The sequence below is a fragment of the Gigantopelta aegis genome, chromosome 7, assembly GCF_016097555.1.
Source record: "Gigantopelta aegis isolate Gae_Host chromosome 7, Gae_host_genome, whole genome shotgun sequence".
Lineage (NCBI taxonomy): Eukaryota > Metazoa > Mollusca > Gastropoda > Neomphalida > Peltospiridae > Gigantopelta > Gigantopelta aegis.
The window spans coordinates 38,757,477-38,769,772 of NC_054705.1; the positions used below are offsets into that span (position 1 = coordinate 38,757,477).

The 12,296-nt window shown below is 38.9% G+C and overlaps 1 protein-coding gene across 1 annotated transcript; it reads left to right on the forward strand.

Moving 5' to 3' along the window:
- The first annotated feature begins 4,446 nt into the window (after positions 1-4,446).
- Positions 4,447-9,152, forward strand: LOC121377074. Its single transcript, XM_041504936.1, has 2 exons — positions 4,447-4,536; positions 6,123-9,152. The coding sequence occupies exon 2, from the start codon at positions 6,919-6,921 to the stop codon at positions 8,185-8,187; it is 1,269 nt and encodes a 422-aa protein (XP_041360870.1). The 5' UTR covers positions 4,447-4,536; positions 6,123-6,918; the 3' UTR covers positions 8,188-9,152.
- Positions 9,153-12,296: the final 3,144 nt, after the last annotated feature.

Below are 12,296 nucleotides of genomic sequence, written 5' to 3' on the forward strand. Positions count from 1 at the left end.
ATAATAACCTTGATTTAGTGAAACAAGCTATAATGGCCTTCACGTAGCCTCAGATCCCAATGTTTTGATATGCAAATGACCGTAGTTATTTATAGGAGAAATAACGTGCATTCAAAAGACACAGAGATTTTTAAAAAGTGGAATTAAGTCAACTTCGTGCATTTTATATGATGATTTGTATATAAAACCTGTCGGGGTTTGGGTTTGTTTTCATGTAAATGCAAAGAAAACAAATATCGAATAGGAAATAAACGTAACATTTGCAAAAAACTTTGGGTCTAAATAATTGAACAGGAATAGTACTGTATATACAGTTAATAATAAACCACACATTTTGCAAGCCCGTAGGAATAAAAGATGAAAATGTGTGTGGGTTTCTGTCTTTCTTGTTTTGTTTTCCTATCCTAGGCCTATTGAATAAAAAATAATAAATGGCTTGTACAACCACTCCTGCACTAGAACATGTACTCACTACATACCTAAATAGTTTTTTTGTTTGTTTGTGTGTTTTGTTTTTAAAATTAATAACTGTTTATTTTTTCTTGACCATTCCCTTGTTGACACATATCAACCCATGCAAAGGGAGAAGACATGGGTTGTTACAGTAATTTTATATATAATTTATACACACACAATGTAGTTACTACTTTATAGGCAGACTTAATTAAAATAATATTGTCACGGGGATTCTATAAAACCCGTAACTGAATAAAACACGATTGTCCAAATATCTCTCCTAACTGTATATCTATTAGATCTCTCTGTAACAGGCGGTTAAACCCTAGTATGGCTCGTCTAGGTATGATCAGAGATACGATCTTATATAAAGTATATATTATTATAGCATGTTTAGTTCACTAGAAAACACAACAAAACACAATACACTTTGGAATCTGTATTAACCTACGCTGACAAATGTACTGCCGCAGTAGTTAATTAATAACAACAATAATAACAACCCAGAACTGATCACTTAATTAGTTAATCTCTAGGTGTCTAGTTTACACTATATGCTAATCACTTCGCCGTGACACAACACCCACACGTGTGATAATTGAGAAACGCTTCTAGGGGAACTTAATTATTAAAGGAATTACAACACTATTCCTAACTGGTTAATTTTTAATTAACCCTTAACTACTCATTCAGTAACCTTGTAACACAGAATTAATACTGGTACCTATCACAATAAAGACAATAACCTACAATTTACCTATGTCTTCTAGGATGACCGGCTAAGCTTTATATTACCAAATACTCGTATAATGTTAGAACAAAAAGTCTACGATTTACTTCGTCAGATGACCGAAGACACTGTTTAGAGAATATTGGTATAATACAGTATTAAAATATTTAAAAGTCACATCAATCACATCAAGGTTATACAACAGAGCAGAAATAAAATATTTACCAAAGTCCAACCGGACTAACGTTCCCCCGGGATACCTTCCTATCGTTCTGTCCTTTTTGCTTCTCCCAGATATCTCTAAACCCTAGCTATTTATTATAAAATCAGAATATCGCCTGCGGGTACAAGGCGGTACCTCGCGTATCATCTGAATTCCCACAGCGACCAAGACGGCATATCTGTCTCTTAGATCGCCAGACTGGCTGTCGCCAACCGCGAGCAATCCCCTGGCCATAAACAGCACTACCGGAGATATTACGTAACTACTAGCCACATGGCCTCCACACCTACTCTGGGTGTGTATTAGGCGTACCGATCGAGGACCGTCGCGCAGAAGTATTACGTAACAAGTTGCCCACCTGGTTAAGTGCAATTTGGAACTGCACACGGCCTTCTAAAACAATTAATATCGCCACAGGCGAAAACAAAATTAAGAGCATGTACCGTCACAAATATATTCACAAGGACCTGGATTTTAACAAGTATCTAGAGTAAATGAAAGTATATAATGATATATGAAAATGAAAGAGAAAGAGAGAGAGAGAGAGAGAGAGAGAGAGAGAGAGAGAGAGAGAGAGAGAGAGAGAGAGAGAGAGAGAGAGAGAGAGAGAGAGAGACCTAAATAGTTGATCCACACACACGCACGCACACGCACACGCACACACACACACAAACACGCACACACAAACACACTGACACACACACACACATGCGCGCATACACACACACATACACACACGTGCGCATACACACACACACACATGCGCGCATACACACACACACACATACAGACACACACACACGCATGCGTGTATACACACACGCGCGCGCGCATACACACATATGTATGACACTGCACACACACACACACACACACACACACATACATACACATGCGCACACACACACACACACACACACACATTTGTTCGGGACACTTCGATGACAACACCCACACACTGAACCAGTGGGGAAAAACTGGGATCCAAAAGGGAAGGAGCTGGAGTGCGTGCCCCTCCGCTGAATTTCAACACACACTCTGACTGTAAGAGCGCTAGACACATTGGACATAAACACGCTCTCATACAGTCAGAGACCAACCTATGTCTTTTTTTGGCATTCTTGACTACCAGACGGTAGGCAACGAGTCCGCTCTAATACCACAACAATCCTAGTTTGAACGACAAATACCTTTACATCAATCACATCCACATATTAATCACTAATACACACACATTCACACACTCCGTCGCAACAATTGACAAGCTCGGCGATCTATTTCACGTAGACCACGTGATCGCGCACTGGGCGCTTGTGCAGCAGTTATACTCATATCATATTTTCATAAACAAACACATCAAAAAGAACTTGTAAATCAGCGACAAATATCACACTGTTAACTGCCAATGCGTATCGATGGGTACACACACACACACTACGCTGAAAAAAGTTCTAAACCTTTTTTTAAAACTCCCACACACAGTACAGTTTGTGGCCTTGATCAGCGTGGTACATTGAACATCAAACTGATATAAGCAGGTTAATTCCCGCATCGGGACCTTCATTTGTGGCCATACATGCCAACGGCGAAACTCATCAGCGTCAGCTTGTCTACTATGACGGAACTCCTGTCTACAACTGATCATTGAGTATTGTGTTACAGAATCGGTCTTTGTTCAGTTGTTTGAAAACACACACTGTGTTCTACGTAGGTTAATTCCCACATAATATATGTGATTTATTTTGCTTGGATAAAACGATCGTTCATATGAAATTAGTTATTAAGCAAACAGAATACTTACAACCAACCCAAAACTGATTACTTAATTTACTAGTATCTTACCGCCTTTTTTCTTCTTTATTTTTCTTTTTGGGATATTACACCACAACATTTGAGTCATTTCCATAAGGGAGTGGGTTTTCAGCTCAGTCGTTTGAGTGTTCGCGTGATCGAACAAGATGCAATTGATTTCTTTGTCGTTCCAACTAATGCACCAGAACTGGTCAGTGGCCTGTGGGAATATAAAAGATCCATTGCTAAATCTTCTCCAATATCATATCAGAGTTACCAAATGTTTGACATCCAATAGCTAGTGATTAATTAATACTAGTGGTGTCGTTGAACAAAACCACTTTAAGGAGATCGAAGAGCTATGCACCGATTCAATTTTGATTTTGCAGTACAAACATCCTTCCCCTTAATTACATTTATGATACCCCATCCCCTCAAAAAGCGTTACGTAATTGTTGAAGAAAAAAAAACCCACACACACATACTACTGTACTAATGATAATATAAAATAATCAAATTAAATTACTTACTTATCTTTTAAGAGGAAGTACGTAGCACATAGTATCCTCGATAACACCCAATGTATCCTTCAAATTCAAAATGGAATCAATAATGTGTAATTGTTTGTTTTGGTTTAATGACTGCGGTAGCCACTCTTCTATTTGTAACTTCGCTTGATATGAGACGGCCCCTGTGCTGCACAAGGCGGTCGCCCAGTGCGCGATCACGTGTCTACGTAAAATAGATCGCCGAGCTTTGCAATTGTTTGCGACGGAGTGTCACGAAGCGTAGCTGAATGTGAGTGCTGTCGGGTTTCTTTCTGTATAAGTGTATTAGTGGGTATCACTTAACTCGAAAAATGATGATGTAAGGTATTTGACGTCAAACATAGGATTGTTGTTAGAGCGGGACTCGTTGCCTACCGTCTGGTAGTCAGGAATTGCCAAAAAAAGACATAGGTTGGTCTCTGACTGATGGAAATACTCGGGCTAATCCTCAATATAATACTTGTGGTGTACTTTAGAATACTGTAGGTGCCACTTTAAGAATCCCCTTCATAGAACATTTTTATTTTATTTTATTATTATTATTATTATTATTATTATTATTATTATTATTATTATTATTATTATTATTTTAATGCAGCTGCCCCTGCTAAAGCGCACGTAGGAAGTGAGTGGGATGAGGGTGGAGGTGGGGGATGAATTGGAGGAAATTACGCTTGTACAAAAACACAAAACTACTGGTAGAAATGTGATTTCACATGTGTGAATTCATTAAAGGGAAATAACCCATGTATAGTTTTCGTGATCACGTCTAGCCTAGGAAAATGTTTGTAGGTATTATTTATTTTGTTTATGCATATGTTTACACGATACGAAACACTGAAATCAATATTACATGACAGCTTTATAGGTGGAGTTGTTTCTTTTACTTTGTCAGCTGTATAATTTTAGGATCGAAATTAATAGAACGTCAGTAAAATGTGAACCAGGGCAAGGAATGAAGGATTCTCGTTACGGACAAGTTTCATTTTCACTGTGTCAGGTTAAAGGGAGATCACTACCAAACAAAATGATTTATTATGACTGGCAGAAATCGAAACAAAACTACATGTACTTAGGATCCCCTACTCGTACATGTTTTGTTTTAATTTATCAATTAGTAATTATAATAGTATGCTTTAATATGCCTTATATGGGCATGAGTTCAACCCGTACCCCCCTTTCAGTGGTTAGGGTAGTTTTAGGAATAGGGTTAAGGTTAAGTCTTTAGAGCCTTTGATATAGAGGGGTACGGGTCGAACTCTTTCCCTCTCAGCTATCTGGTCTGTCTGTTATAGGACAGTGGGTTAGTTGTTAGTGGTTAGTGAGAGAGAAGAGAATGTAGTGGCTTACACCTACCAAATGAGTTGTTAAAACTCGCTTTGGGTGGGAGTCGAACCCCGTACCTACCAGCCTTATGTCCAATGGCTTAACCACAACATCAGCGAGGCCCGTATCGGCTATTTAAAGGGACATTCCTGAGTTTGCTGCAATTTTTAAGATGTTATCAACTAACATAGACTTTTTAACGATTGTAATTAAATATCAAATATACATATTTGCATAAAATATTAGTGGCTGTATATTAAACGTGTTCCTGATCTATCTAATATTTGTAATAGGTTAAATTTCATTTTATTTCCTAGAATAATTTTTGTTCGTACGTACAAAATTATTTTAAGACAAAATCCAGTTCAGGCTTCTTACAAATATTAAGATGGCCAGAAACACATTGAATATACAGATACTGATATACTAAACAAGAAAATATGTTTAATATGTAAGTTTAATGATAGAAATAGTTTATTAGTCGGAAACATCTTACAATGCAGCAAACTCAGGAATGTCTCTTTAATGTCAAACATTTGGTAATTTTGACATATAATCTTGGAGAGGAAACCCACTCTATTTTTCCATTAGTAGCAAGGGATATTTTATATTTGCACAATCCCACAGACAGGATACTGTGAACTTCTTGGTCCCCTACGAGACCAACCTGAGGAGACTATAGGTTTCCTTCTGTCTGTCTGTCTGTCTGTCTGTCTGTCTGCCCCACATAGTTTTTCCGGACTTTATTTTTGCTGTGCTTCACAGATCAAGTTTGACTTTTATAGCAAATTACCCATTTTTGACAGAGTTATGGCCCATGAACTTAGGAGATAAGAAAATGTGTTGGGCCCGGTAGGGGATATGCAATGCTTTAGCAGTACTCTTAGAGTGCTTGTTGTCTTTAATTGTCTATGTAATACATGTATATAAGTAAAAATGGAAAATCTTTTTTCTGTGTATGGTTCCCCAAATATGGTCCTTTTGATATCATGCATGTTTACATGTATTTCCCACCACAGTTTAAGTTTTTTTGTGTTTTTTGTTTCAGACTGTGATTCCAGTTTTGATGCTGCTGACAGATTTGGGAAAAAAGAACATGAATTAAACACAGCCTTCATGGAAGAGGTTATTATTGACGTGGACTGCTCACATATACTACTACAATTCTTGCACATGGACTATTTGGTTAAAAGTCAGTAATGTAATGAAGCACATGTGTTAATGCACTACTTCGTTATGAACAGAACTTTAATGGACAGCATCAGAATGCAATTTAACCTTACTCTATAATGCACAAAATGTGTGTGCGTGTATCGGATACAAATTACAATACAGTCGGAACAAAACTGTACATTATCTCTACTATATTTGGATGCAAAACAATTTAGAGGCTGTTTTACTTTTAAGAATTATATATTGAAAGGTTGAGGTCACTGAATTCCGAAATCCATTTATAATGGATTAAATTCTGCTGGACTGTAGTGTTCTAAATTCTGAAATCCATAATGGATTAAATTCTGCGGGACATTAGTGTTCTAAATTCTGAAATCCATAATGGATTAAATTCTGCTGGGATGTAGTGTTCTAAATTCCAAAATCCATAATGGATTACATTCTGCTGGACTGTAGTGTTCTGAATTCTGAAATCCATAACGGATTAAATTCTGCTTAACTGTAGTGTTCTGAATTCCGAAATCCATAATGGATCATACTCCTCATTAACTTTGTACACTACTAAACTCTGAAATTGTTAATGGATTAATATTCCTTGTTGACTTTGTACCCTGTGTTATAGAGAACTCTGCAGTTTACAGTTGGCTTGTAGCAGCATTTGGACTGATGTCATGGGACTGGTTTGTTTCCAGACCATCTCACGCCTGTGTCAGCAACTTTCGTCACAGCTCTTGATTCAGAGGCTGCTCCATGGAAGCAGAACATACGCTGGTGTCTCTTGTTTAAAATACACCATCTATGACTCCCATGTCCTGAGATCAAGATGCAGCTGTTACCAAAATCGATGGGCACATGTAGACAAGAAAGAACTTGCATACTTTTCCCCATACAAGCGAATTCCGAAACGGTATGTCGAAGAAATTGATAACGTTGTTGAACTATATCATGACACAATCGTCCATTTTGCATCGATATTCAAATGTGATGTCTCCTTGATTGAAGACATGGTTCGACGGGACACGCGTATTGTAACATCCTTCAAGGTCAAGGACGTATCCGAGAGGATGAGACTGGTCATACGCTATGGCTACAGCATTCATGATGTGTTAAGTTATACGGGGATCTTCTACAAGTCAATGGCAGAGCTGGCCCAAAGACTAGAAGAGATGGCAAAGATTAGAAAGATCAGTTCCTTGTTGCGTCCGGCAAATCTGTCCAGGTGGAGGTACAGAATTTACATGGATCAGATGCTGAAGGAGGCTTCTCTGATCGAGGGACACCCATCCAGAGACAGCTACGTGGCTGCACTCTTGGGGTGCAGCGAGCCGGAGTTAAAGGCACTGGCAGAGAAAGGAAACCACCACCTGCTTACGAAGAAGCCATCACAGTTGACCACTTTAGTTGAACTGCTTGTGTCCTACGGGTTCTCTCTAGAGGAGATACGACAGAATCCGGGAGTCCTCATGGCTTCGATACATCTGGCCAGCAAGAGACTCCGACGCATGTCTGATCTGGGACTGCTCCTGAAGGCGCACATGGTGTTCATTCTGACATCATCGGACGAAAACATCGAGTCTGTGATTCCCCTCTGGATGGAAGAGAAGGAAGCTCTGGGACCTCACTCCGACAGGAAGCAGTACCTCATGCACAGGATGGCCCTGGATGAGCACCAGTATGAGGTGCTGGTGAGGAAGGCCAAGGAAATCAAGGTGATGAATGCCCGGAGACTGAAGCACGTCCTGGACGTGCTGATGGACCACATGGGTCTTAGGTCAGAGGACATCCAGATGCATCCAACGCTGCTGTACTACAGCACAGAGAGACTCTCTCAGAGGTGGAAGATACTGCAGGAGGCTGGCGTCCTCTCAAAGACAATCCTTATAAAGGAACTTAAACTCAGTGAGGCAGATTTCACTGACAAATATGGTGATGATGCGTAAATAGAGAACACTGGCTATTCATCTGTGAGATGGAAGATACTGCAGGAGGCTGGTGTTCTCTCAAAAACAATCCTTATAAAAGAATTAAAACTCAGTGAGGTAGATTTCACCGACAAATATGGTGATGATGCATAAATAAGAGAACACTTGCTATCCATCTGAGACGCTGCTTGTTCTACAACACAGAGACTCTCTCAGAGGTGGAAGATACTGCAGGAGGCTGGTGTTCTCTCAAAGACAATCCTTATAAAGGAACTTAAAACTCAGTGAGGCAGATTTCACTAACAAATATGGCGATTATAAATAAATGACAATACAATGTACAATGTACTTAGGCTAATCTCAGACTACCAACTAGCAGCACAAAGTTGGCCAACTTTCTGCTGTCACGACTTCTACGACTGTCCATTTGCTAGTCTGAGCACTCTTACAACTCGATTCTTGAATGCACCAATAATAAGTCAAGATATGCGAAAATTACAACTCAACCGTCAAGTTGGCCAACTCTGTCTTGGCAGTTGACAGTCTGAACCTAATATTGCTTGAGTGGCTGTTGGATGCCATTTATCTTACAATGAGTTGTTTGAAAAACATGTGTAATAAGCAAAAGCAGTATTTGTTTTCTTATCAGCGAGTCAGATTTTACTGACAAATATGGTGATAATGCATTCATAAATAGAGAAAACTACCAGAGAATATCTTGTTTTCAAAATGTTGATTAGTGATATTTCTAGTCAATTAAAAATTGATTAGCAACTACTGTTTATTTTTTTTTAATTGTGTAGCGATATCTGAAACGTGCGTAACGAATCGTGACACAGTACTACTACTGGCTTCAGTGGTGGCGTGGTTAGGCCATCGGTCTACAGGCTAGTAGGTACTGGTTTCGTATCCCAGTCGAGGCATGGGATTTTTAATCTAGATACTGACTCCAAACCCTGAGTGAGTGCTCTGCAAGGCTCAATGGATAGGTGTAAACCACTTGCACCAACCAGTGATCCATAACTGGTTCAACAAAGGCCATGGTTTGTGGTATCCTGCCTGTGGGAAGTGCAAATAAAAGATCCCTTGCTGCTAATTGGAAAGAGTAGCCCATGAAGTGGCGACAGTGGGTGGTTTCCTCTCAGTATCTGTGTGGTCCTTAACAATATGTCCGATGCCATATAACTGTAAATAAAATGTGTTGAGTGCGTCGTTAAATAAAACATTTCATTCTTTCCCTGTACTACTAGAGTGGTCATATACCATTTATTATACTATAGTTGTTTAAAAATATATCTAACAAGAGAAAGAAGTTTTCTGTTTCTTATCAGTGAAGCAGATTTTGCTTTTAAATATGCAGGGCACAATATTTCACGAGAACTGTTGTTCTGTTCGCCTGTCGGTTACGCAACTTTAAAATCACGAGAACCACCAGTTACGTGGTGAACAATTACATTCTAATATTAAAAGTACCATATATCAGTAATAAAAGAGAAAATCAGTTTGTTTTTAAATACATTTGAACCACCATTGTAGCACAGAACCGTAGTTCAAGTGTTTTAGGATTAGGTAGGCCTAACTCATCGGTTACGAGAACTATATTCACGTAATCGGTTACCTGAATAAAACTCACGTGAACTGAATTCCGGTTACCTAAGATTTTGAAATATTGTCCCCTGAATATGGTGGTGATGTGTAAAGTATTTATCACTAACAAATATGATGAAGAAGTAAAAAAATTCAGAAAGCCAGATTTTGCGGACAAATATGATGGCGAAATCTTGCATTGTATAAAGTATTTATCACTAACAAATAAACTGAGCGAGACCGATTTCACCGACAAATATGGTGTCAATGTGTATCAAATATGATGAAGAACTTGCAGATTTTGCTGACGATTATACTAGTGATGCACAAAGTGTTTATCCTTAAAAAAAATATTTATATGATGGTAATGCATAACGAAAATATTAGGGAAGTAAACCTTAAGCAGACTTTATTAACAAAAAATTTAATAAGGCGGCAATGTATAAAGTTTTATTGACTAAGAAATACAGGGCTCGAACTTAATTGCCGTCATTGAGATATAACCTAAGTAGGTAGAGATCTCCACCGATGGCACTTTTGTGCCATTGGTAAAGCTCCTCAACAATGGCACAAATGTATACACCTGGTGTATATAATACACAATGTATGTCAATATTAATATTTTCACATTTGAAATAGGTCTACATACAGCAAAATAACCTTTTAAGAAAACTGTCAAATTACGGCAGGCTCACAATTGCCGTCAGTGGGCAGTTTCACCCATAGCAATTCATATAAAAGATCCCTTGCTGCTAAGCCCATGAAGTGGTGACAGCAGGTTTCCTCTCTCAATAACTGTGGTCCTTCACCATATGTCCGACGCCATATAACCTTAAATAAAATGTGTTGAGTGCGTCATTAAATAAAACATTTCCTTCCTGTGTGAATCTTAACCATATACCTGTACATTGCATGTTTGATGTTATATAACAATAAAAAAATATGTTGTGTGGTATGTGTTAAATAAAACATTTCTTTTCTGAAAATTCTTCGTTTTTGCATCAATTCTTTCTTATCTTTTCGTCACAAGAACACTCAATTGGTTGTGAAATTATGCCCCCAGGGGGCAGGACATAACCCATGAAGTGGTGACAGCGGGTTTCCTCTCAATATATGTGTGGTGCTCAACCATAAGTCCAATGCCATATGACCGTAAATAAAATGTTTAGTGCATCGTTAAATAAAACATTTCCTCCTTCCAGCCAGTGCACTAAGACTGATATTTCAAAGGCTTTGGTATGTGCTATCCTGTCTGTGGGATGATGCATATAAAAGATCCCTTGCTATTAATGGAAAAATGTAGCATGTTTCCTCTCTAAGACTACGTTAATTTTGTATATGTCAAATTACCAAATGTTTTGACATCCGATAACCGATAATTAATAAATCAATGTCTTATATAGTGGTGTACGTTGTTAAACAAAACGAGGGGTGGGATTTACAAATGTAGCTCCGTCGGTTAAGTGTTCGCTTAAGGTGCTTGCATTGCAGAATCGAACCACCTCGGTGGACCCATTCAGCTGATTGGTTTTTTTTTCTCATTCCAACTAGTGCACCACAATTAACTGGACAAAGGCTGTGGTGTGTGTTTTCCTGTCTGTGGTAAAGTGCATATAAAAGATCCCTTTCTGTATTAGAAAAAAATGTAATGGGTTTCCTCTGATGACTACGAGTCAGAATTACCAAATGTTTGACATCCAATAGCTGATGATTAATTAATTGATGTGCTCCAGTGGTGTTGTTAAACAAAACAAATTTTTAACAAAACAAACTTTTAGTAGTCCTCTACTGGTCCAACTATAGCTGATTAAATAGGATTCGTCTCTCTCTGACCGGCGTCGTGGCAAGCCATCGGTCTACAGGCTGGTAGGTACTGGGTTCGGATCCCAGTCGAGGCATGGGATTTTTAATCGAGATACTGACTCCAAACCTTGGGTGAGTGCTCCGCAAGGCTCAATGGGTAGGTGTAAACCACTTGCACCGACCAGTGGTCCATAACTGGTTCAACAAAGGCCATGGTTTGTGCTATCCTGCCTGTGGGGAGCGCAAATAAAAGATCCCTTGCTGCCAGTCGGAAGAGTAGCCCATGTAGTGGCGACAGCGGGTTTCCTCTCAAAATCTGTGTGGTCCTTAACCATATGTCTGACGCCATATAACTGTAAATAAAATGTGTTGAGTGCGTCGTTACATAAAACACTTCTTTCTTTCTTTCGTCTCTCTCTCTGTCCATCTGTCTGTCCCACACCTAGTTTTCTGGACCTTTTTTCACAATGCCTTAAGATGCCGAGATGAATTTGTGTGCATACCTGTAGCTTTATCATGCAATCTAGTTTGTCTCCTATGGGATAATCCAGTCAGTGCACCACGACTGGTATATCAAAGGCCGTGGTATGTACTATCCTGTCTTTGGGATGGTGCATATAAAAGATCCCTTGCTGCTAATCGGAAAGAGTAGCCCATGAAGTGGTGACAGCTGGTTTCCTCTCTCAGTATCTGTGGTCCTTAACCATATAACCTGATGCCATATAACCGTAAATAAA

Bases quoted from the DNA above. Each gene is read 5' to 3' on its own strand.
- LOC121377074 (XM_041504936.1), top strand. From the start codon at position 6,919: ATGGGACTGGTTTGTTTCCAGACCATCTCACGCCTGTGTCAGCAACTT.